The 24,710-nt window shown below is 35.3% G+C and overlaps 1 protein-coding gene and 1 long non-coding RNA gene across 9 annotated transcripts in view; both read right to left on the bottom strand.

The window, feature by feature from the left end:
* NAV3 (neuron navigator 3) overlaps nt 1-24,710 on the bottom strand; it is a 623,567-nt gene that overhangs the window by 215,901 nt on the left and 382,956 nt on the right. For 7 of the 8 annotated variants that reach the window (XM_032285065.1, XM_032285057.1, XM_032285074.1 and 4 more), the window contains exons 6-7: nt 5,870-5,938; nt 1,643-1,782 (exon numbers count right to left, since the gene is read on the bottom strand). In XM_032285065.1, coding sequence (XP_032140956.1) covers nt 1,643-1,782; nt 5,870-5,938 — 209 coding nt within the window. The remainder of the gene's footprint in view (nt 1-1,642; nt 1,783-5,869; nt 5,939-24,710) is intronic. The other variant, XM_032285098.1, reaches the window with a different exon arrangement.
* On the bottom strand, nt 10,441-13,376 carry LOC116556115. The gene is made up of 2 exons (XR_004270828.1): nt 13,052-13,376; nt 10,441-12,740 (listed from the first exon to the last, which is right to left on the bottom strand). It is a non-coding gene; the product is annotated as an uncharacterized LOC116556115 (long non-coding RNA).

Raw genomic sequence — 24,710 nt, 5'->3', positions numbered from 1 at the left:
AAAAAAAAAAAAAAAAAAAAAAAAAAAAGAAAGTATTTCCACATTACAGAAAAGTCCAGATAAATTAAATTATGATATAAAAGTGTAAGTTCATCTAATGCATTTCTAAGTCTCTTCACAAACATTATTAGTAATTTCTTGCAAGAATATTAATAATGGTGTATGGTATTGCTTAATTGGACACGTTGGCAGTCCAATTAACACATCTTTATTTCTAAGCCAATTAGCTTACCCCAGAAATTTCCAGCAAATACAGGAAATATGAGCCTGAATTTTTATACTACTTTCCAGAAAAGTCAGGAAATGAGGGCATTTGGCTTTTTTTTTTTTTTTTTTTTTCTGATGAGGGATTGTCATATCCCTTAGCCTCAGGGGGAGTATAGGTCTTCAGGAATATTTCTTGTGATCTTAAATCTAAAACTTCATTTTAAAGACAATATTCCTAACTTCCAAATATACACTTTTGTTTTTCATTTTCCATTTAACTCAAGAGCTCAGGACATTGCAATTTTAACACATACTGCTCTGCTCTCAGAATTTTAGTCTGTCCACTTTTGCTTTAGGCAGAGGGGAACATTTTCACAGAACAGTGTGTTACTAACTTCTAGATCACATCTGTCCATTCACATTTGACTAAGAGGAAGTTGTCTAATCATTTGCCTATATGAAACAATTTGCATTTATCTATTTTGAGCAAAAATGTTCCCACATGGTTGAATTATTCAATCCCAATTTGCCAAATGTTCTACAAACTAAACATTTGTGCCACTTTTTAATTTCATGTGTTTTTCCTTGCAGAGCCCAACACTCTGAAGGAAAGTCTGAAGTTCTTTTGATCTGAAAATATTTCCTCAAAATCCAGCAGAACACCCTAGTTCCTCACACAGCCATATATTTATAACAGCACAAGTTCTTCATTTCCTCATGATTGAGGTGTAAATTACAAATACTTTGCCCCATCCTCTCTGATACATGGTGACAAGCATCAGATCAGCACCTGTTTAAATGCCCACTTTGCACATCACAGAGGACTATGTGGTATACAGTTCATTTATGATATGCCTTTAACACACTCCCACTTAATGTCCTTGATTTTGTGATTTAATATTTATGTTATGCACTATTTCAAGAAAAGAAAACAAATATGAATAATTTACCTTTTTATATATGAAAACTTATAGTATCTCTGGGATCTGCTGCTTGCAAAGATAAAAACCTACCATAATTTTGTTTCCACTTTTGATGTTCCAACCTTAACTGCCAAAAAACACTTAAAGCTCTTACCTTAACTGAAGCTAAGGATTCAGATAAATTCAATGTGGTCTTATGATTTCAGGATACATTTTCAAAAACATAAAAAGGCATAAGAAAATGTGATTTACATGAATTTGGAAGGACCTATTTTTGAAAAACAGTTTTTACAGTTGCATATATAACTACTTGAAAACAAATGAGTTTATTTGTTTAAAATGTTCTTCAGATAAGCAAGCTGGCAGTCAGGAGGGGGCAGGTAAGAAACAAAGAAAGTCCACTGATAACACCTCTAGGCCCAAAGCTGTTACCCTGCTTAGATATTAGATTTAGAATGTAATTCACAAGACTCATGTTAGACTTGTGTCATAATGACGTAACAAACACTTACCTTTTTCGTTTCCATTTGCATAATTTGGAGGCTTGTTTTTGTCAATGCTGTTAAAGCTCTGACTTCTCCTGTTTAAATTAGAGGCTCCTTGGCCTTTGCTGCTGCTTCCCGCAGCGGGTACCCTAGAGGGCCCTGGAAGCCTGAAATAGTATAAGAAAAATTACATCATTATTGTACATTACAAAAAGGTAAGGAGCAGGAGGTGCTGAGTAGGGACATGTACGTCAGAAATTCACAATATATAATGTTATAAAATCTATTTAACAGAAAAAGGCAATAGAAGTGACAAATAGCTAAGCACTATGTTGGAGATCTTCAGAAAAATCTTGTTCGCTTTTCAATAAACATGTCCCCCCAAAATTGTAATAAGGTAGAATAATTAAAATAACCTTAACTAAAAAAAGTCATACTCACCCTATCCCTGAGGAATAAAAGTTTGCCTTAAAAGTACTGTAACAATTATGTAAAATGTAAAGGAAACAATAACACTTAGCTTTATGTTCTCAGCATATTAATCATCTATTTCAGTTGTTGTTCTTTTCAATGTATAAGGCATTTGTTTTTATTGTAGGTAGTTATGTAGTAGGTTTGCTTGGATATTAATCACAAAAGGCATTACTGAACAAGAGGGAATAGCTAATGCTCACTGAATACCTAAGTTAGTTAGCTACACTAATGAAAACATGGTGCCGTGGTACCATGGTCAAATAAGTTATATTTGACGGGTCTGCCTCACAAAAAAAAAAAACCTCTTTTGGCCAGGTGCAGCAGCTCACACCTATAATCCCAGCACTTTGGGAGACCGAGGTGGGAGGGTCATGAGTTCAGGAGATAGAGACCTTCCTAACACGGTAAAACCCCCGTCTGTACTAAAAATACAAAAATTAGCCGGGTGTGGTAGCATGCGCTTGTAGTCGCAGCTACTGAAGAGGTGGAGGCAAGAGAATTGCTTGAATCTGCCAGGCGGAGGTTGCAGTGAACGGAGATTGTGCCACTACACTCCAACCTGGGCAATAGAAAACAAAAACAAAAACGTCCTTCATTTACTTGCCAGAAATAAGCATCCAGACGTAGCTGGTTTTCTCACAAGTTTGGCCAACTCATCACAGACGAGATATGACAAGAATGGATGCAGATCTCAGAAGAAAATCACTGTTAGCTGGATGATAATTTAAAACATGCTTACACGTAGTGACAAGAGCTTTAACTACTTTTTGTGTATGAAGGATAGGGCACGAGGAAATATAAATATAAGCAGACTATCCTATAATTAGAGGTGGTTTGACTGGAGGTTATAACTTACTGTTGGTTTATATGAACTATAATTAAACAACAGTTTGGATCATTCATTTCACTGTTAAGCAATTTTCACATTAAAATTTCAATGATCAATTATGTCATGAATTGTGCCAAAAATGTGCAATTATTAGATTTTGATTTTATAATGCTAATATATATTATATAGGTACACTTAATCTATAAATTAAAAATTAGAAATTAAGAACTAATATTGACATCTTTTTTTTTTTTTTTTTTTTTTTTTGAGATAGGGTCTCACTCTGTCACCCAGGCTGGACTGCAGTGGCATGATTTCGGCTTACTGCAACCTCCACCTCCTAGGTTCAAGCGATTCTCCTGCCTCAGCCTCTAGAGTAGCTGGGATTACAGGTACACACTACCACACCCAGCTAAATTTTGTGTTTTGGTAGAGATGGGGTTTCTGCATATTGACCAGGCTGATCTCAAACTCCTGATCTCAAGTGATCCACCTGTCTTGGCCTCCCAAAGTACTGAGATTGCAAGCATGAGCCACCACACCTGGCCAAGAACTAATATTGACATTCTAAGATCTATTTAGAAAATATGATGTTGAAAGTTTTGTTTAGTATTTGCTGCCACCATGTGAATGTCACTGTGTACTACTCTGAAAATTTTTACTTGAAAAGAGAAACAAGAATTCAAAATCCACAAATATAGCACTAATTTTTATAATCATCTTTCATAAAACCTTTAAGCAAAGATTATTAATGTCTCTCATATTAGTATCCAATATATCAAAATTTCACAATCCAGTTGTTACATGCTCAAAATTTAACTTACCTTTAAATACTATTTGACCATACCATTTTCACAGAATATTAAAAATTCAAACCACCTTTAAAAAATGTAAGTGCTTTTATAATAGTAACAATTCTTATAAAATAGAGTGAATATCAGGAAAGAAAAACAAATACCAACTTAAAAACAAAAGTGTTGATTTCTTAGAAAGGTTAATAGCTTCAAAATGTGAATTATATTTTAGAATTTAAATACATCTGGCTGATAAATAGTCTCAGCTGGGCACAATGGGTCATGCCTGTAATCCCAGCACTTTGGGAGACCGAGGCGGGCAGATCACAAGGTCAGGAGATCGAGACCATCCTGGCCAACATGGTGAAACCCCATCTCTACTACAAGTACAAAAATTAGCTGGGCGTGTCGGCGGGTGCTTGTAATTCCAGCTGTTGAGGCAGGAGAATCACTTAAACCTGAGAGGTGGAGGTTGCAGTGAGCGGAGATCATGCCACTGCACTTGACCCTGGGCAACAGAGCCAGACTCTGTCTCAAAAAAAAAAAAAGTCCCTTTAGCTGTTTTGCTAATTAGATATTGTGTCATACAAAAGATTAGAATCTTTTCCAAATGATTCCAGCATTTAATTTTTGCTCAAGTCAATCTACAAGGGTTTGTAAATATAGCACAATAACCACAGATGCTAGGAACTTAAAGGACCAGTGATTACACTCTGTAGAAGAACCAGCTAATGAATTTGGTCAAGTGGTCTAATCATCACAAATCTGAGATCTATTCCTGTAGACATAGGCATAGACTTAGAAAGGTGATCCCAAACTCACAAATATAAACAAATTTTGTCACAAAACTTGCCCTGCTTGTAATGCAAATTGACCTGTTTCCAGAAAATAATTAAAATACATTTTAATCTTCACTGCAACCCATGAAGTCAAATGATCTTCAGTCCTCAGAAGAACAAATTAAAACAAATTTAAAAGTACATTTGCTCTTCTCATTACCCTAACTTGACACGCGGCCAGAGTAGGCCTTCAGATTATTAATCAAAGTAATAAAAAGGGAAATGAGATGAAGCAGAGAGAGAGAGAGAGAGAGAGAGAGAGAGAGAGAGTTCTATTAAAATATAGTACTTAAAATATTTTACACACCTAAATCTTAGAAGGTGTAATAAAAATGCTCATTGTGTATGGCAGGTCACTGTTCCTTATCTATCACAATTTATATCATTCATCTAGCTTTTAATTATAATTAAAATTTGCCTTTTAAAATTTGTCTCTCCAGAATCATTTTGTCTACTCTGGAAATGAACAAAACTTACAAAGCCAAGGCAAGGGGAAAGGCACCTACCTCAAGTCAAAGCATCAGAAGCAGTCCTTGAGGTCAAACTTTGCATAATACGATTTATCAATAGAACAATAACTAATAAACCACCGCTGGATACTTCCCCAGTGAGTGAGATGACACAAAGAATCTCAAACTAATCAGAGGTGTAAAACTCTTTTGCTGTGGCTTTATTCAGCTGTTCCATGTTACCATGACGCCTTCAGCAACTTAACATTTTTAAAAAGTCAAACTCTTTCAAAACACTCATATAGGTCATTATTTTCCTAACAGTATATAATCCACTGTCATTTATTATAACAGGCTGTCTTTATTATACATGTGTCATAAAGCAGCAAAAAATTTAACTATTGAAGATAGAAGAACAGTCCAGACTGACCTGGTACTAACTTCCTCACTAAAATCTACCAATGTTTCTCAATTCTCCAATAAAATGTGCAATAATTAATGCATCCTCATCTCAAAAAGCAATTACAATTTTGTTTTATAACTTCCAGATTATGTGACTTGGAAAGAATTGGGCATTCAAGGTAATGGTCTTCCTGATTTATTCTGAGCCTAGAACCTAGACTTCAGCCCAGTCATAGTACTACATATAATGAAACTAAAAAGATGCCAAAACAAACTTAATTATCTAACACAAACATGCTCATCCCTGAGACCATGTATTAAAATCTTCCTGAAAAACTTAGTGCTCTAAACTTCTCATTCAGATGTGTGTCATTAAAAAAAAAAAAAAAAAAAAAGACAAGACAAAATATCACTGGGTATTTACTTGAATATCACTAACAAGCAATAAATTAGAGAATATAACTGACCTAGTAGGCTTTTTTTGACTGGTTGCAATTCCACTGTGATTAGACTGAGTTGCATATCTGGCTGCCAGACTGTATGAGGAGAAACAGAGAAATTGAATTAAAGAGATTCTTTGAACATGGAAAGAAAGCACAAACTTACAAGAAAACTATGAATTAATGAAATGCAATTGGAACACATAGAAACATGTATAAAGAACAAATTAATTAGAAAATTATGGTAATGTTATATGTCCGACATGACCTTTGGTTATGAATGTGCTATGAAATAATGCAGTGCACATCTTGTCGTAGAATGTGTTATCACTGACTTTACAATTATGGCTGTGTAATATTACCAATATTTAAAAAATAGTATTATTTCATTAAAAAACTCAACCTTTGTAAATGTGAAACTTCATGGAAACTAAAGTTTCACTGGCATGATGAAAGATCACTCTCTTAAAAAGTTTAAAATGAAAAAGGAGAGTTTGAGATTACAGTCACTAGTTTCTTTAGTAAACTCTTCTAATTTGCTTTTTTCAATCTAAATATTATTTTGAAAGCCAAGTGATTAAATAACCTGGTTTCCATCTAATAAGTTATTGCTGGTCTCTAGCACTAGATTTTTTTCGAGGAAATAAACAATAAAAGATGTTTTATCTAAGGGAAGATCAATATAAAAACCGATATTAAAGTGGGCTTCAGTTCTTCATAAACAAACAACAACTACTGATGACAATTTCTGGGTATTCTTGAATTACGTTTCTTAATGATTTTTTAAATCAAAATATTTGTTCAAAGGCACACAGGAAAGCATAATTTAAGTTTGAAGAGCGATACTTTATAAACAAAATGCACATTTATACATTAATTTCAACTGATCTCTGAGTTACCTAAGAGTTCTGGAATCAGTGTTTGGAAGGATATAGCTAGACCCGATAAACTCAGGACATGTTCACACACCCTGTGATGGTCATGGGTTGATGCCTGAGTGGAGAATCACTTCCCAGATGAATTGTGATGGCTCTACATGAACCCAGTTGCTGTGCACATACAGTTTTCAAGGCCTCCAAGGAAACAAGAATAACATGGGGGTGTTGGAATCAGGATGAGATCACTTGGAGCCCTGCTGCATTTGATGCAATTGCTTCTCTGCCAAGCAGAGGGTATTTTAGTCAAGGAAAGGATTACTTAGGACAATGATGTATTTACCAAGTTAACTTTTAATACACTGAGCTAGTCTGGGGTAGGAGCTTGCAGGTCCTTAAAACTGCCTGGCTTGAGGGGAATATATCCTCAGGTACAGAGAGCGTCTTCAGATTCACAGAGCACATTTGGCATGTGGTATATTATGTGTGCATAATGCATTCTTTATTCTAATTACACTGGGCACCAAAACAACTGCCACAACCAGCTAAACTACCTCAGTAACAATAATATCAGAGAATACTTTAGAAATAAAACTCAAACTGTCTCAGTTCAGTGAAATCACATTTTTGAAAATTAAATTAAATAATGAAAACATCCAAAATGAAGAAAAAACTTTTGTGAACTTCTCAGTCTACTTGCCAATTCAAGAGTAAGAGACCTATCTGTTAATCACTATGTCTACCCTATTTTCTCTAAATTGAACACAAATAATAGCAAAAGAGATGACAATGAAACAATGTATTTTCTTTTAGGGAGCTGAAGCCACCTTATTGGTACCCCCTCCTCCTCATTATTTTAAAGAAGCACCATAATAGAATTCTTAGAACTAGAAAAACTGTTAACAAAGTCCAGAGAGGTTGAATGATTTGGCCAAAGTCAGATTCATTCTATGGTCCATGTGTGTTGTTTGATTTATTATGTAAGAATACTCTACTTTTACTTGTATTCTTACACCAAACCCTCTCTTAGTAATCTCCTTAAAAGGCAGCTTCTGTCCTGCTTTCTTCCACTGGTGAAGCTGTTATCTTGCAGGACACAGTGTTTTCTTCAAGGCTCACTGTGTTCTAAAGTCTTTGTGTTTGACCATGTTGGTCCCTGCGCCTCTTTGAGCCTCTCCTATTCATAGACTGGCATTCCAGTAAGCTGACCCAATTAGTCAACCATCATTTTTGTCCCCTTTTCTCCTTCCTTTGTGGAGTCCTCGTTTCCCCATCTCTTAAAGGCATAGTATTTTTCCTTCAAGAGTATATCCTCATTCCTTAAATACTTTTATGCATTGTTTACTTAGAAATTTATTTTCTACTAAGATTTAAACTAAAATTCTACCCTCAAAATTAACCTCTGTTCATATTCTCATCCATCAATACCAACTGAATGAAAGATCTGTCCATTTATGTGAGCTTCAAGCTCACCACATCAAACTCTCCATTTTTTTATTTCCCCAGTTCTCAATAAGCTCCTTCCTGAAATTTCTCCATTCTATCTATAGGACCACAATTTTCTTAATAATGTAGCCTGAAAATCTCAATAGCTGACTCTTTCCATTTCCCTTGCAATTATTAAAGAGGAGAAATCAATACCTAGTCATGCTTATTCAACCTCTAGAGCTCCATTTGTACCTATATTTTCCATCAATTTCCATGTTTATCTCTCTAACTCAAGCCTTTAATACTTCCCACAATACCTCTGACCTAGAGAAATTCAAATATTGTATTGCTTATCTACTTAATTCTTTAGAATTGAATATTAGAATTGAAATGAATGTATCTAGGCTTGTGACTTGATATTATAGTTTGTCTCAAATGGAGAAGTGAAATTACTGGTGAAGGAAGCAAAGGCCAAAGACATACAATAAATTTTCAAAAGCATGCAGCAAATTAGTGAATATTCAAAGTATATTTTGATATTCAAGAACCTCTATAAGGTATTCTATTTTGTTTGTTTTGAGACAGAGTCTTGCTCTGTTGGCCAGGCTGGGGTGTAGTGGCATGATCTCTGCTCACTGCAACCTCTACCTCCTGGGTTCAAGCAATTCTCCTGCCTCAGCCTCCTGAGTAGCTGGGATTACAGGCACCCACCACCACACCCAGCTTTTTTTTTGTATTTTTAGTAGAGACAGGGTTTCGCCATGTTGGTCAGGCTGGTATCAAACTGCTGACCTCATGATCCGCCCACCTCACCCCATGATCCGCCCACCTCACCCTCCTAAAGTGCTGGGAGTACAAGCGTGACCCACTTACCATGGCCTGATAAAATATTTTTATGCTTCTATGTTTATGTTCTGCTATCTTTGTCATAGGATTAAATACAAGAGGGTTTTTATTTCACTTGTACTTTTCTATTTCTCTGTGCCTTTACTCATGATATAACTCCTATGGGAATATTCCCTACCTGTGTCTATTATATCAAATTCTAACAATTTTCCAAGTATCGCTTTAAATTTTTCAATTACAACAAGTCTATGCAACATCTTATCACCTTCTAGACACATATTAAATCTCTAAGCTTTCACAACTATGCTTTGTACTCTTTTATGTGATGAAAAAATTTAATTAACTTTAGTTATTTATATTTATAAACATAACAAGATTTCTTCAAGGCAATCTCTTCAATCAAATGTCCCAATATTGTCATAGATATTGGAAATCTGCCTACTCTTGCCTCTTAAAAATAAAACTAGGCTGGGCACAATGGCTTACACCTGTAATCCCAGCATTTTGGGAGGCCGAGGAGGGTGGAACAAGAGGTCGGGAGATTAAGACCAGCTTGGCTAACATGGTGAAACCCCATCTCTACTAAAACCACAAAAATTAGCCAGGCCTGGTGGTGTGTGCCTGTAATCCCAGCTACTTGGGAAGCTGAGGCAGGAGAATTGCCTGAACCTGGGAGTTGGAGGTTGCAGTGAGCCGAGATTCCACCATTGCTCTCCAGCCTGGGTGACAGAGCAAGACTCTGTCTCAGAAAACAATAAATAAATAAATAATAAAATGAATACATTTTGAAAACGTAATATGTCATATGTCACCAAACCAGAACCATAAGTGTTATAATAGGAAGTGTATTATTAACACAATTAACAGACACAATTTTTCAAAGATCTATATTACAGAAATACAATAATAAAAACATAGACAGTGGAGCACTCAACAGGACAAATAACCCAGTTTCATTAACAAATAAATTGCAAGAAAAATTATGAAGTGAAAACCTAGAGAGTCTTATAAGAACTTAAAACCAATTGTAATGTATAGAAGTTTATCTGAATTCTGACTCAAATAAACAATTGTTAAACTTTATGAGGAAACTGAAAAAAATTTAACACTAGGATGAAAATTGAGAAAATGCTAACACTAGGATGTTAAATGAAACTAAGTAATTAATGTTCATATTTTTAAGTATGATAATTATTTTGAATTGTTGAAACTGGCCCATATGTCCCATGGAACTGATGTTATGGTTTCTTTTGAATAAACACAGAAATCGATCCTTACAGTTTTAAAAATTGAGAAACTTACATTTGCTTATCTGAGTTCCTTTACTCTGGAAACTGACCATCAGCCCTCTTAGATAGTATTAAGGAACTGAAACTTACCAGATAACCACATCTAGACAATGAGATGCCAGGCCCCTCATTTGCCTCGTTTGTCATGATTACTTTCTTACCCTCTGCTAATTCCTGTTTTTTTTTTTCTTTTCTTAACAGATAACCTATTTCCTGTTGACCAACTCTTCTACCTTACCTTTCCCTAATTCCTGTTTTTTTGCATAGACCCATATTTCTTCCCACTATATAAACCCCCAATTTTAGTTGATTGGGAAGACAAATTTGAGACTGATCTCCCATTCTTGTCAGCTGCAGCAACTGAGTAAAGCCTTCTTCCTGGTCAATTCTTGTTATTTTAGTGATTAGCTTTCTGTGCAACAGACAGCAGGATCTAGACTAAACCCCTGGTCTTTGAATAACATTGTAGGTATATTAAACATAAACTCTTTCACAGATATATCTTTAAATTATTTTTTAAATAAAATGAGGTGAATAGCTGATTCAAAAAAGTCAATAGTAGAATTAGAAGCCTAGACTGGTTGGATATAAATTTTTAAAAAGGTAAATTGTGAGGTGATAATGGTTAAGTCAGATTGATGGGTCCATGAGAAATTTAAATGGAATTTAGTATTTTTACAAAAAGTAGAATAAGAACTACTCTTATTTATTATTATCCTCTAGAAAATACAACTGCTACAAATGCCTAGTATAACAAAAAGAATATTCTTTATACTTGATTTATTAATAAGGCAACTTCACCATTCCATTCATCTATTTTCCAGTATAGAGAATAAATATTATTTCACCAATTAACCCATTGGTCTAATACATTTCATGATTTTGTCCTTTATGTTTCATGATCTCAGCCACTAACAGACTATATTGTGCCAGTTGTTTCCAAGAGGCACCAAGTCAGAAGTCACTGGCCTGTAGCTACATAAGGGTCTACCACTCTCAGATGTTTATAGGTCAAGGAGCATAGACTCCTTGGAATCCTTGGAAGAACAATATCTTTTTCTTTCTTTGGTTGGTTGTTTGGTTTTGGCTATCTCTTTAGCTTCCACAGGAAGCCCAATGGGCAAAGTATTTGGTTTGGCATAATACCTAACATTTCTGTAATATTATGTGATGTTAAAGGCACTGCACACACATGTATGTGTGTATGTGTGTAAGTTAGTGAGAAATTTGTTAATTTCTGGTTCTAATTATAGTATTATTGCCATCCTGTTTTTACTTTCTTAATAACTACACTTAAATGTCTGTTACCTCTCTCTGTTTCTGTCTTTTTATCTGAAAAGAAGTCAAAAAGAGAGCAAGGCAGGCTTAGTTGAACATTTGCAGTTATCTAAAAATTAAGCTATTACTGTAACCTGAAAAATCACTGGCAATCTAGGGTAGACAGAAATATCAAATTTTCTGTTTCGATATGCCTCTACTTTTCTTTGATTATTTTTCTTTCAAACTTTCACAAAATCAGTCTCTTCCCATTTCTTTCATTACGTGTTTGATCTAAATCTTTCTTTCTTTATAGCTTTATTTTTCTAAACATTATTGTCTATGCCTCCCTGGACAGCAGAAAAGCATTTTATCCTCCACAGTGCTTGTAATACCAGTTCCCAGGTTTCAAGTTTATAACATATCAGTAACAAAGCAGGTGAGTAGGCATAGCCAACTTGCAGAGTCCCAGGAAAACAGACACAGGTGACATGTAGACACAGCTCTCAGGCAAGTGGGGGAAAATAAACTGAGTCAGAAAACCAGTAAACTAAGGGATTTTAGGTTTCTGAATTAAACAGTGCATTTTTTTTTTTTTTCTGAAATCCTGTGTAATCAGACTCCTTCTAGCTTATGGGTGGGCAAAAGATGTCAGAAACAGAAGCACAAAAGAAGTAAGTATTTTGAGACTCACTGTGGATCCTCCTAAAGGAAGTATGTGATCAACTTTCTAGCGAAGTTGAATATCAAGGGGATGCTTTTTATTTTTCCCAACATGGAAGGGAAGAAGACAAAACGGTACACAATGAACTATTTTTAAAGTATGGAATTCATCTGGTGATCAAAACACAGCAAGATTCAAACTGCCAGATGTTCCTATTTCTGCTTTAGTGTAAATCATCATGTGGAATTATAAAATCCATCATAAGAAAAGAAAGATTCTTAAGGTAAACAGGGCCGAATCTGTGGTTACCCGTTTTTACTAACCATTAGAGCCTCACTACCCAAAATGGGGTCTGTAGACCAACAACACTGACATAACCTGGAACTTGCTAGAAATATAGAACCTCAGATCCTATCTCAGACTTACTAAATTCGAATCTTCATTTAAACAGAATCCCCAGGTGATTCCACAATAGAATTGGAGATACTGTGCTCTACAGAATATCCACAGAAGTCTCTTTGGAAGGAGAATACTCACACCTTTTTTTTTTTTTTTTTGAGACGGAGTTTCACTCTTGTTACCCAGGCTGGAGTGCAATGGCGCGATCTCCGCTCACCGCAACCTCCGCCTCCTGGGTTCAGGCAATTCTCCTGCCTCAGCCTCCTGAGTAGCTGGGATTACAGGCACGCACCACCATGCCCAGCTAATTTTTTGTATTTTTAGTAGAGACGGAGTTTCACCATGTTGACCAGGATGGTCTCGATCTTTTGACCTTGTGATCCACCCGCCTCGGCCTCCCAAAGTGCTGGGATTACAGGCTTGAGCCACCGCGCCCGGCAAATACTCACACTTCTAAAGTCAAACAGCATATTCCAAAATCTCAAGCCATGCCTCTTCGCTAGATGTCAGCAGCCTCCTTATCATAGACTTCATCACTGTAGCATTTCTGGCACAACAGCCACATCTCCAACTATTACTCCTACTTCCCAAATACAGGTTCACTCATTGTCACCAACGACAAAACTTCATGCTGTTATCACATGTATTTTCAAAATTATAATCTCAGATATCAGCTAACCTACTCCTTTGTTTTATAGCAAACGTATATTTCAAAACCCAATCTCAATCCTAAACTTCAGAATCCCCTTTCTTTCTTTCTTTTTTTTTTTTTTTTTTTTTTTGAGGCAGAGTCTCGTTTTGTCGCCGGGCGCCAGGCTGGAGTGCAGTGGCACGATCTCGGCTCACTGCAACCTCCGCCTCCCAGGTTTAGGCAATTCTGCCGCAGCCTCCCCGGTAGCTGGGACTACAGAGGTACGCCACCATGCCCAGCTAATTTTTATATTTTTTAGTAGAGATGGGGTTTCACTGTGTTGGCCAGGATGATCTCAATCTCTTGACCTCGTGATCCGCCCGCCTCGGCCTCCCAAAGTGCTGGGATTACAGGCGTGAGCCACCGCGCCCGGCCCAGAATCCCCTTTCTAATATATCTTTGATAGCTCTTGAATATTGTATCTCGATGGTGCAGTTATTGATCAGGTTAAGTATCTGCCTCCTAAACAGACTGTTGTTCTCCAGGGCAAGAATTATGTTTATTTTTTGCATTCTCAGTCCCTACCATGGGGCTGGTATATGTTCAATAAATAAATAATTGATTGACATTTACTGAGTGGCATTGTCAAATCATGGCATGTTATGCCTCCACCTTCTAAGCAAGGAAAATTGTTCCAAGAATGGAATTATCAGCAGTATGTTAAAGGAGCGAACAGAAAGACACTAGTCATTATTATATCCTTATTAACTGGCAGCAATTAACATTTATCTTATTCATTCCTCACAACAGTCCTGCAAAGGTTATACTATACACCCAGCTGACAAATACGAAAATTAAGCCTTTAAACATTAACTCTTGCACATTTTACACATTTTGTAAATTACAGTGCTGAAATTTGAACTTAAATTTGTTAAGATTCCATAAGCTGTACTCTGCTCTCTTGTACCATATTATCTGTATAAATTATTGATTGAAATGCTTTTATTGTCCCATAGATTTGTGAAGATTTCCAAGATATTATAGAATCTGTATAGATAAAGAATATCATCTCTGCAAGTATCAAACAAATCTACTTTCAAAAGATACTATTTGACATTCAGAGAAATAACATTAAACAACTTCATTCCACTCTACCTAGAAATCAAGACTAAACAATCAGAACAATTTTAAGGGGTAAAATAATTGTAGTATTTAAGCAACTGTTCTCATAGTCTTACAAGCAAACATTATCATTTAAATTTTTTTAGCAATGTTTTACTCAGACCCAATAAATATGGGACATAATGTATAATTAGCCATTTCCCCCATCCGTTACAGACAGCACTAATCAATCACGAATTTTTTTTTTTTTTTGCTATGGTAGCCTCACAATCCTTGGCTAGGATTCAAACAGCCTTATTAGTCAATGGGAATCAGAATGAGAGTTAAAATATATTTGTAGCTCTTCGTAGCTCTTCTCTATGTTTTCATAAACAGAGTTAAAAAATTGTGAATGACTTCATGTAAGGTTTTTGTCGACAATCTATTTATGTTGTAGTTATTCTAACAGTAGACTTCCATTTGAATGAGGCCATATATACGTGTATATGTATATGTATATATGTACAACTGTATATATATACATAGGACCTCATTCCTTAGTTTTAGTTTTCAACCTCAAAAATCAAATTTGCTTCAACATAATACACATACAGAATTCTACAAATCACCAAAACATAATACCTGAACTTCATATAATATATCAATTTTATCTCTTTGGATTCTATCAAGCTTCTTCCAAAAAATCTCAGCTGAGGAAGTTGGTATTTGAATTGTTTCAACTTATGCCTATATATTGCAGTAATTATAAATATTTTTAATTTTCTTATTCATTCATTCTACAAATATTATTCTAACACTAATTTTTTTCCAAGTAAGAATCTAGACAGCCACATCAATTTGCAAAGGAATTTGGTCTTTATTCTGATTGCAGTGGGAGACTACCAAAACATTTAATTGCAGAAGAAATATTAAATTCTTAGATGAGATAGTTCCTTTCCTTAGACATGCAAGAGTAACTGAGGAAGAAATGAGGTTGGGAGATGTTAACAAGGCTGGAAACAGACCAATCATGGCTAAAACTCAGGCAGGAATTGATATAGGCCTGAATGAAGGCAGAGGCACAGGAAACAGAAGTAAATGATTAAAATAAGTTAAAATAGTGGATTTGGGAATTGAAAGAAAGGGAAGAATTTAAGACTACTTCTGGGCATCTGACTTGACTTGTTCTATGTACAATAAAGTGACATAGAAAAGAGTGTGGGAAAATGAGGTTGAACATCCTTTGTATAGTATAAGAAAAGAAAATTGTGATTCAAAGTTACTTCTACAAGCAAAAAGTGGAGAAAGAAACAGGAAACATTGGGAAAATTGATATTCAGGAGTAAGTAATCCCACCTTTAGAGTGGTGATACACTGAAGAGCCCTCAATGATCTTATTCTAATGATTCACTTATATAGTATATACTTTTGGATATTTAATTAATGAACAAATAGAAAAGCAGCTTCACATTTCTATCATTTTCAAAGTGGCACATACACATAGATATTAAAACACTAAACTTAGTTCAGTGTTCCCCTTATTCTGACAAACATGAAGACTCATTATGCAGTTGTCCAATTAATGAATCAATGTAAAGTCTTTTATTGACCACCTCCCATGTACTGGCACTGTGTTAGAATGATTTAATTTGGAAAAATTTGGTTAAAGTGTACAGAGATTACTGTTTCATTCAAAGAACTGTAACCCCTAGAAGCATGTACACTAACTCATATTCTTCATAAAAGTATAACTTTATATTTAATGGAAATCAAATTCAAGTTTGGAAAGAGAAACAAAAGTATTTTGCAGATGTGCAGAAATGATATATGAAATTATCTTCTGTGAATTAATATGTTGAAATGCCAGCAGCGAATCTCTAGTTCACTGGTTAATAGCAAAGAATCTAGAGCCAGATGTCAGCTCAGCTGCTTTCTGTGCCTAATTTCTCATCTATTAAATGAGGATGACAACTACCTAAAGGTTTTTATGAGAAACAAATTGTAGATCACTTAGAAGGGTGTCTGGTCAAGATAAGCGCTATAACAGGTTTAAAAAAATGCACAGTTGACAGTCTCTGGAGGACTTGTAAATATTGTAGTGAATCCTGTATGAATTTTAGCCACTATTAACCCTGCACACCTGCACTTGGAAGTCTTCCTAATGTCACCTCCCTTGGTTCTCACCACTTTTGATGTTACTTTATTCTTACGTGAAAGCCCATAAGCATGGCTTTTTCAGGACAACGGTTAAGCTTTTAACTGTGGCTCTTGGTCTCCCAGTTTAAAATTACTTTGGGAATGTGATTCATTGAAATCAAATACAATTAAGTCTTATTCTCCCTCAATATTTTATGTATATTATTCATTATTCTTGTTTCCCAAAGTCAACAATACCAGTCCCACAGCACTTAGCGCAGTAAGAAATCATCAGAAACTGTCCCAAAGGGACACAAAAAAACTACCATTCCCAAAGTAATACACATAGGTGAGCCTTCCAAAACATAAATCTCAACACTGCACAGAATCCAAAAGTGTCTTAAATTCAGGACTGAGTCAATGTTTTGTTTCATGACACAGTGATTAGATGAAAATATGTTCAATATAGTTTATTTATTTTAATATTTCAACCAGAGTTTTGTATTTCATTTGTATCTAGATTTCAGGAATAATTTGAAAGACAAGAACAAAATGTCTCAGAAGACGAAGCATTTCTCAATAGAAAAACAGTTTGCACCTAAGAATTTAGCAAAAAGTTACCATAACTCAGTACATTGCAAAACAAACAAAAAGAATATTCTCTCATTCTCCTTGTTTGTTCACTTCACCTGTAAATGTTTGTGGTCCCCAGAGTTTTATACTGAGCTCTCCTTTCTTTCCTCTATCCTTGTACTCTTTTCCTGAGCTATTTCTTCCATTTCTATTGTTTCAATCAATAAAACATAGCTAAGCTAGTGTTCCCAGATCCATATATCTGGCTATGGCTACTCTCCTGGGCTCCGGAGCCACATGCTAGTCACCATTAAAATCTTAAACCTAGGAAGGCCAAAGCTAAATTTTTTTCTTTCCACCTCCTTCCTCTCATCTGTTTCCATATTGTATTATATTTTCTGTCTTACTGAAATAAGTCATATTTCAATTCACCAATGAAAGTAGACATGTGTTGATTATCTTTAACCCTTACTTCTAATCAGTTACCAAATTCATTGTTCCAGTCCAACTTTCATGTCTGCAAACACTAAACTGTTCATTCTATTGCCCCCATAGCAGTGTCCCTCCCTATTCCTCTGCCCAAAGCACATCTTTTCTCTACGCTGTCACCAGGACAATATTTCTAAGTTATAAATAGTCTCACATTTCCTCTGTTAAAAATTTCTCAAAGCAATTTTCCTTTACATTTACCAAGTAAGTCCCAGTCTCTAGGCATAGAATTCACAACTTCCACAAACTGACCTCTGCCTACTTCTCCAGTCTGCTCTCTCATTATATGCTGTGACAATCTGGAATGCAAGAAATTTATGCTCATTCTTCCATTGGGAGGTGAGATCTTTGTGCTATCCATGCATGTCTTAGAGTCTGACTGGGCTTGAGGCTGCCTTAGCTAGAGCTACCATGTGAGAATATGATACCACTAAGTCTGCCATGATGTAGTGGCTATGTGAATTTCAGTTAAGCTGCTAGACCTGTGAGTAAAGAAGTCATCTGGGAAGTCTATTCTCCAACCAGAGATATTCTGTCTGTCACCAGTTTGTGACATCTCTGCCATTCCATCCTTCTCCATTTCATGCCTTGGACATAGGGAAGCAAGGACAAGCTATCTTCTCTGTGCCCCATCTGATTCCCTGGCTTACAAAATCCATAAGCATCATAAAATGGTTATTGTTTTGTGACATTAGGTTGTGGGGTGCTTTTGTAAAGCAGCAGTAATACCCAGAACCCATTTCTACTTTAACTTTCTCCTTGGCCAAATAACCACGGTTTTCTGAATATGAAATGGCATTTTCATCATCGGTCCCTTTATATGTGCTCATTTCTCTAATATTGGTCACTAAGTAACTTGTGTTCTGTTGAATTAATTAACATGTTTATTAAATGATCTGCTTAAATATCTAGGTACTTTATAAGGTTGTGGGCAATTTGAAAAGTAACATCATTTTATCATTTTATCTTAGCCACATATGCAACGTATCTCTTGGCACATGGTGAGGGTCAATTTATTTGTGGAAAGGTCACATTTGAATTTTCAAGTCAACAGTGGAAAAGAACACAAGATTCTAATCTAACATATAGCAATAATATATTTCATTAAGCCATATGGTATGCATTGACTGTGCCCGAGTAGACAGCGGTTGGTTCATCAAAACATAAAAATCCAGTAACGAACAGTAATTTTTAAATGGATGTTTAATACAAAGTAGTTGAATAAACTATGTTTGTCAGAGGAAAACAGAATATAAAGGCAATCTTTCACATTACATAGGTTTTTATAACTCTTTATTTATATTAAGAAATTTTATAGAAAATCATTTTAGAACCATCCTTGTTTCCAGCCTTATCTATTTACCCTCAGTTTTAGAATCACATAAATATATCACTAGACAGGAAATCCCTATTCAGAAGCTCTATATAGTGATACATTTAGTACTCTTGATTCCCAAAGAAAGAGAAAACCATGTTTAATTATAAGATCATGTTTGTTTTTTAAAAAACATTATTCACAAGGAAACAATGTGGAATATAAAGAAACAAATCTCAGAGTATAAAATAAGGCATTTCTTGGGTTTGGGTTTTAGTGGGAAATTTTTACCTCCCAATTTTCTCCTTAAGAATACTGTATTATGTTTAAAAGACAGACATTATTTTCTTTTAAATTCACTGAAAATGGCTTGAGCATGGGAATAAAGTCCCCAAGACATACTATCATGAAATATATTTTTTAATGTCTTATGTTAAGGAATTTTAGACAAAAGAACAAACTTTGAAGACAAATATATTCACTAAAGGTTTTAAGACTGAGATAGATGGAAATAAATTTCTTTATATGCCCTATGATTGCTTGGGATAGAAATGAAACCATATATTCAGAATTAAGATTAAAAGCGTTCCTTAAACCAAATTATTTATTTAAAGCCTTCTGCAGGCTCCTTGTGAACTGCTATAAAATGATAACTAACAATCTTTTAGCAGTAAGAAAGAGAGACATATCTAGCCACTTCTGCAAACATGTCTTTGGTACCTCAAAACTATATGTGGTCCTTAAAAATATTTAAGACATGTTGCAAAAACGGTCCTTGCTGCAGAGTATATCATAAAATATGTTCTCCGTTTGCCAAGAGTTCACTGAAAACAGTTATTGCCTAATCCATAAATAAGTCAGAAACAGCTTGTATCCCCATGTGTTTCTTTTTAGTAACTGGGTGGCTGAAATATCATCTGAACTGCATTTGGGACAGGTTATTGTGATAACTTATGTCATTAGTAAAATATGGTATGCAAATATGTTATAACCTCTGTCTTATCTTAAATTTCCACAGACAGCTAATAAGGCCACCTGCAGGGTCTGCTTTTGTGAGATCTGAAAACAGTAACTAAAGAGGGACAGGCCTGTGTAACATATTACAGCATCAAAGTCTCTTGTTCTTTTAGGAATGTCAAACTTAAAGATAAAGGACAATTCAGGAAACAGGGTCATATTTCTTTCACAATATCACCATAAATTAGATTTTCCACAATGCTTTTACTTACACATAGCTCAAAGTACTATGCTACAATGCTGGTCTTTGGATGTTTTTCCATTTTCAATTTTTGGTATGGAGTAAAATTACATCTCATTAAATTCAGAGTTTCATTCCAAAAGTTCATTTGAATGTAACCACCTTAAAAAACTGGAACTTGAATACTGGTAGAAAAAGTTATTTGGTCAAACTAAAAGTTTAAATAAACTTAGGCAAAGACCACACGGATCAGTGAAAAATCAGATTATTTAATACTTCTAAAAACTTAAAAAGCATTGTAGTCATCACAAAATATGTTAAATTATTTCTTAGTACATATGTTCTGGAAAATGACATTTATTACATTTATAAAACGAATATTTACAAAGTATGTGAAGATTTGCGAGAAAATCTATTCTATCAAGTCCTTATAATTGGGCTGCTTTCCATTTACTGCAAAGAAAATATAATCATCAATATAATCATATTCGAAACAGCCCAATTGTCCCATAGCCTGGATATTTACGATTTCTTTTGAATAAACATAGAAATTGACCCTTCTAGTTTTAAAACTTGAGAAACTTACGGTTCTATTATCTGGGATTCTTTCCTCAGGAAACCAACCGTCAGGCATCCCAAATAGTGTCAAGGAACTGAAACTTACCAGATAATTGTATCTGGACAATAAGACACCAGGCCCCCCATCTGTCATGATTGCTTAACTGACCACCTGCTTCCTGTTGACCAACTCCTTTATCCCTCCCTAATTCCTGTTTTCCCACACATAGTTACATTTCTTCCTTGCCAGACAAACCCCTAATTTTAGTTGAATTTGAGACTGGTCTCTCTCCTCCTCAGTGGTAGCATTCAGTGAAAGGCTTCTTCCCTGGCAATACTCATTCTCTCAATAGTTGGCTTTCTGTGCAGAGCACAGCAGGATCTAGACCAAATCCTTGGCATTTCAGTAACAATATTAGTAAGAAGTGGATGGGGTTGGCCAGGCACGGTGGCTCACCCCTGTAATCCCAGCACTTTGGGAGGCCAAGGCAGGCAGATCACGAGGTCAGGAGATCAAGACCATCCTGGCCAAAGTGGTGATACCATGTCTCTACTAAAAATACAAAAAAGAAATTAGCTGAGAGTGGTAGCATACACCTGTAGTCCCAGCTACTCGGGAGGCTGAGGCAGGAGAATCGCTTGAAGCCAGGAGGCGGAAATTGCAATGAGCTCAGATTGTACCACTGCATTACAGCCTGGGTGACAGTGCGAGACTCCACCTCAAAAAAAAAAAAAAAAAAAAAAAAAGAAGTGGCTGGGGTCACAGTATTTCTCTGATGAGTGGGCATTGTTCTAGAGTCTGCCGCACAGCAGAAAGTGAAGGCTTTTTATTAAAAAAAAACAAAAACAAACAAAAAAAAACCATGAAATTGAGATATCAATCAGAAAGAGGGGGGCATTTGGGATGGTCAGAAATAGAAGCACAGAAAAGGGTATATGAAGAGGTATATGTTGAAAGTTTGCCCTTGACTAATGTTAAAGATTTACAAGCAAGACTAGGTCACTGAAACACGCAAATCTCGTAAATCTATATCCATGCTCACCCAGTTATCTCCTGATTATAATAGACTTGGCTATAAAAAAAAATTTAATGATCCCACTGACATAATTATTACAGCTTGTTTTTTATTTTTAGTGTTTTTTTTCCTTCTCCTATTGTTTGTTAGAGGAGGAATCTCATTCTGTGCCCAGGCTGGAATGCAAGGGTGCAATTATGGTTCAGTGCAGCCTTAACCTCTTAGTTTCAAGCCATCCTCTCACCTCAGCCTCCCAAGTAACTAGGACTGCAGGCACATATCATCAACTCTGACTAACTTTATTATTATTATTATTATTGTATTGTACTTTTTGTAGAGACAGGGTCTCACAGTGATGACCACGCTGGTCTGGAACTCCTGGCTTCAAGTGATCTGCTGCCTTGGCCTCCCAGAGTGCTGGTATTACAGGCATGAGCTACCATGCCCAGACAATTATGAATTTTGAGACAGTGCAGTTTTTACTAGAAGTCAGTAATTTGAAAAGTTATTGACTTATAATGAAAAAAGGTCCATAATTAATAATATGTTTTCTACTAAAGACTAACCTCAATTTTTTAAGGCTGAAGCTCTGAACTTATTGAGATGTAATTTTACTCCATATTGAAAATTTTGATTAATAAATTCAATAGTTATGTTTTTAACATCTTATGAGGCTGACAGCTTAATCAGAAAGAGGGAGGCTTGGGATGTTCAGAAGTAGAAGCATAGAAAAATGACTATGAATAGTTAATAGTTATTGACTTTATTAATTATAATTTTTAAAATTTATTAAAAATTATAAAGATTGACCTTATTAATGTTTTCTTCTAAAGACTAATCTCAAAAAGTGGAGATGTGCTTAGTCTTCAGTAGAAAACAGATTAATAAATTCAGAAAACAGATTAATAAATTCAATAGCTATTGACTTTAATACATTTTAAAAATTTTTAATAAATTTTAACTTTTTGACGTTACTTTTTACTAGAAATTATTAATAAATAATTTTATATGGTATAAAACTGAAAATGAAATAATTACACATATTATCGGTACTCTGAGAAGAAAGTGTCTCATACATGCCAAATACTTAGTACCTGTGGTTAAAACCAAATTTCTAGTGTTTGGTAGAAAATATCTAACAAGGCCATCAGAATGTCCTGTGATAAAATTTTAAATGAATTAATCATAAATTAGTTATCATGAGTCACAGCTCTATTACAATATACATTTCATATTTTAAAAACGGTTTGACAGGACAAATACTGGCTCACCATTTTTTAAATCTAGATATTTAGGGCAAAAAGTGTGTCTTAAATTTCCCCCCTTTTTTTTCTTTTGAGACAGAGATTCACTCTTGTTACCCAGCTGGAGTGGAACGGCATGATCTTGGCCCTGATTCACTGCAATCTCCACTTCTGGGTTCAAGCGATTCTCCTGCCTCAGCCTCCTGAGTTGCTGAGATTACGGTACAGGCATATGCCATCACCCCCAGCTAATTTTTGTATTTTTAGTAGCGACGGGGTTTCTCTACGTTGGCCTGGCTGGTCTCCAACTCCTGATCTCAGGTGATATACCTGACTCAGCCTCTCAAAGTGCTGGGATTATAGGCATGAGCCACTGCACCTGGCCTTAAATTCTTAAATTAAGAGTTAGTCTAATACGTTCTATATTCTCACAATTCTTAGTAAAACTAAGAATTTTTTTTACAAACAAAACTAAACCAAAACCAACTAACTAACTACCTGAACCACAACAACAAAAATAGCATTTTAAACTATAATAACTGAATAATCCCAGAACAAAAAATGCTGGCATATTGTGATCCCTTGGTTTACTTGGACTGATCTCCCCAAACTGTCACAAAATGAGCTCTGGCCCTTATTCAAATTATCTACTATTTTATGCATAAATTCAAACAAATATCACCTTTCACTAGACTTTGAGAAAGGCTTTTAGTAGGGAAGAATCAGACTATATGTCTTCATTCTGAAAAACACACATGCGCACACACACACACACACACACACACACACACACAAACAATAGCTCCTATCTAAACACTCTATTGATTTTCAACTTTTAGAATCAACCTATCCTAAAAGCATGGAAGAATCAGATATGTGTACAAAATAGATTAATCTTATGAACATTGATAGAAAAAGTACCGATAATAGAGACTGGAAATTGCTGGTGGATAGAGAAGAACCAAACCAAAGTGTTAATATCCAGGTTTTACAAAATAGAATACCAAAAGATACTCTACAGGTGATTGAAAAACAAAGATGTTATTCTACTATATAAAGTTACAAAGTCAACCAATAAAAGAACTAAAGATAGTGGAGTATAACTATGTTAGTAACACTCCAAGAAAGATCTGCCTTATTTACTAGGTTTTAAAACTGACATATACAAATTGTGTATCTCCATCTGTAATTCCCCCTTCTCATTCTTTTGTACAGATTCCAATGAAGTTATCAAAGCAACTTCCTCCATGGAAGAGCTCTCATCAAAGTCTCCAGTGCAAAAGCCACAGGTCAGTTCTCAGTCCTTATCCTACTTACAAGCAACACTTCATGTAGTTCTATAAATAATGGTTAGAAACACAAACTCTATACTAGATCCCATATACAGCCTAGTCTCTGTGAAACTGTGCAATTTAATGGATCTTTCCATTTTCAGTTTCCTTATGTGAAAATTAATATTAAGAATATGATCCCTACATCATAGGATTGTCGTGAGGATTGAGACAGTAAATGTATGTATAAACTATTTAGAATGATTTAGAAGGGACTCCATGTAAGTAAGTTATGACTATTGATCTTTCTCTCCAGTGAACGCTTTCTGTACCTGCCCTCCAGGACATAAAGTTCTAGTTTTCTTCCTACTTTACAGGTTCTCTTTTTGGTCTCCTTTATCAGGACTTGCTATCTCCTTGATCTCTAAACATTGATAAGCTCCTGATCCAAGGCCTCAGTTCTCTTCTTCATCTATGCACAGATTTTGGTGACTTAATTATGACTAGCCTCATGGCTTTTTATTGTTTCTATGTGCTTATTTTTCCATGATTTTTATCTATTGGCTCCATCTCTCCCT

The sequence above is a fragment of the Sapajus apella genome, unplaced genomic scaffold (genome assembly GCF_009761245.1).
Source record: "Sapajus apella isolate SASKATOON/1434 unplaced genomic scaffold, GSC_monkey_1.0 scaffold2, whole genome shotgun sequence".
NCBI classification, from domain to species: Eukaryota; Metazoa; Chordata; class Mammalia; order Primates; family Cebidae; genus Sapajus; species Sapajus apella.
Note: the sequence above shows the minus strand (reverse complement) of the source record. Positions and strands in the feature narration are given on the sequence as shown.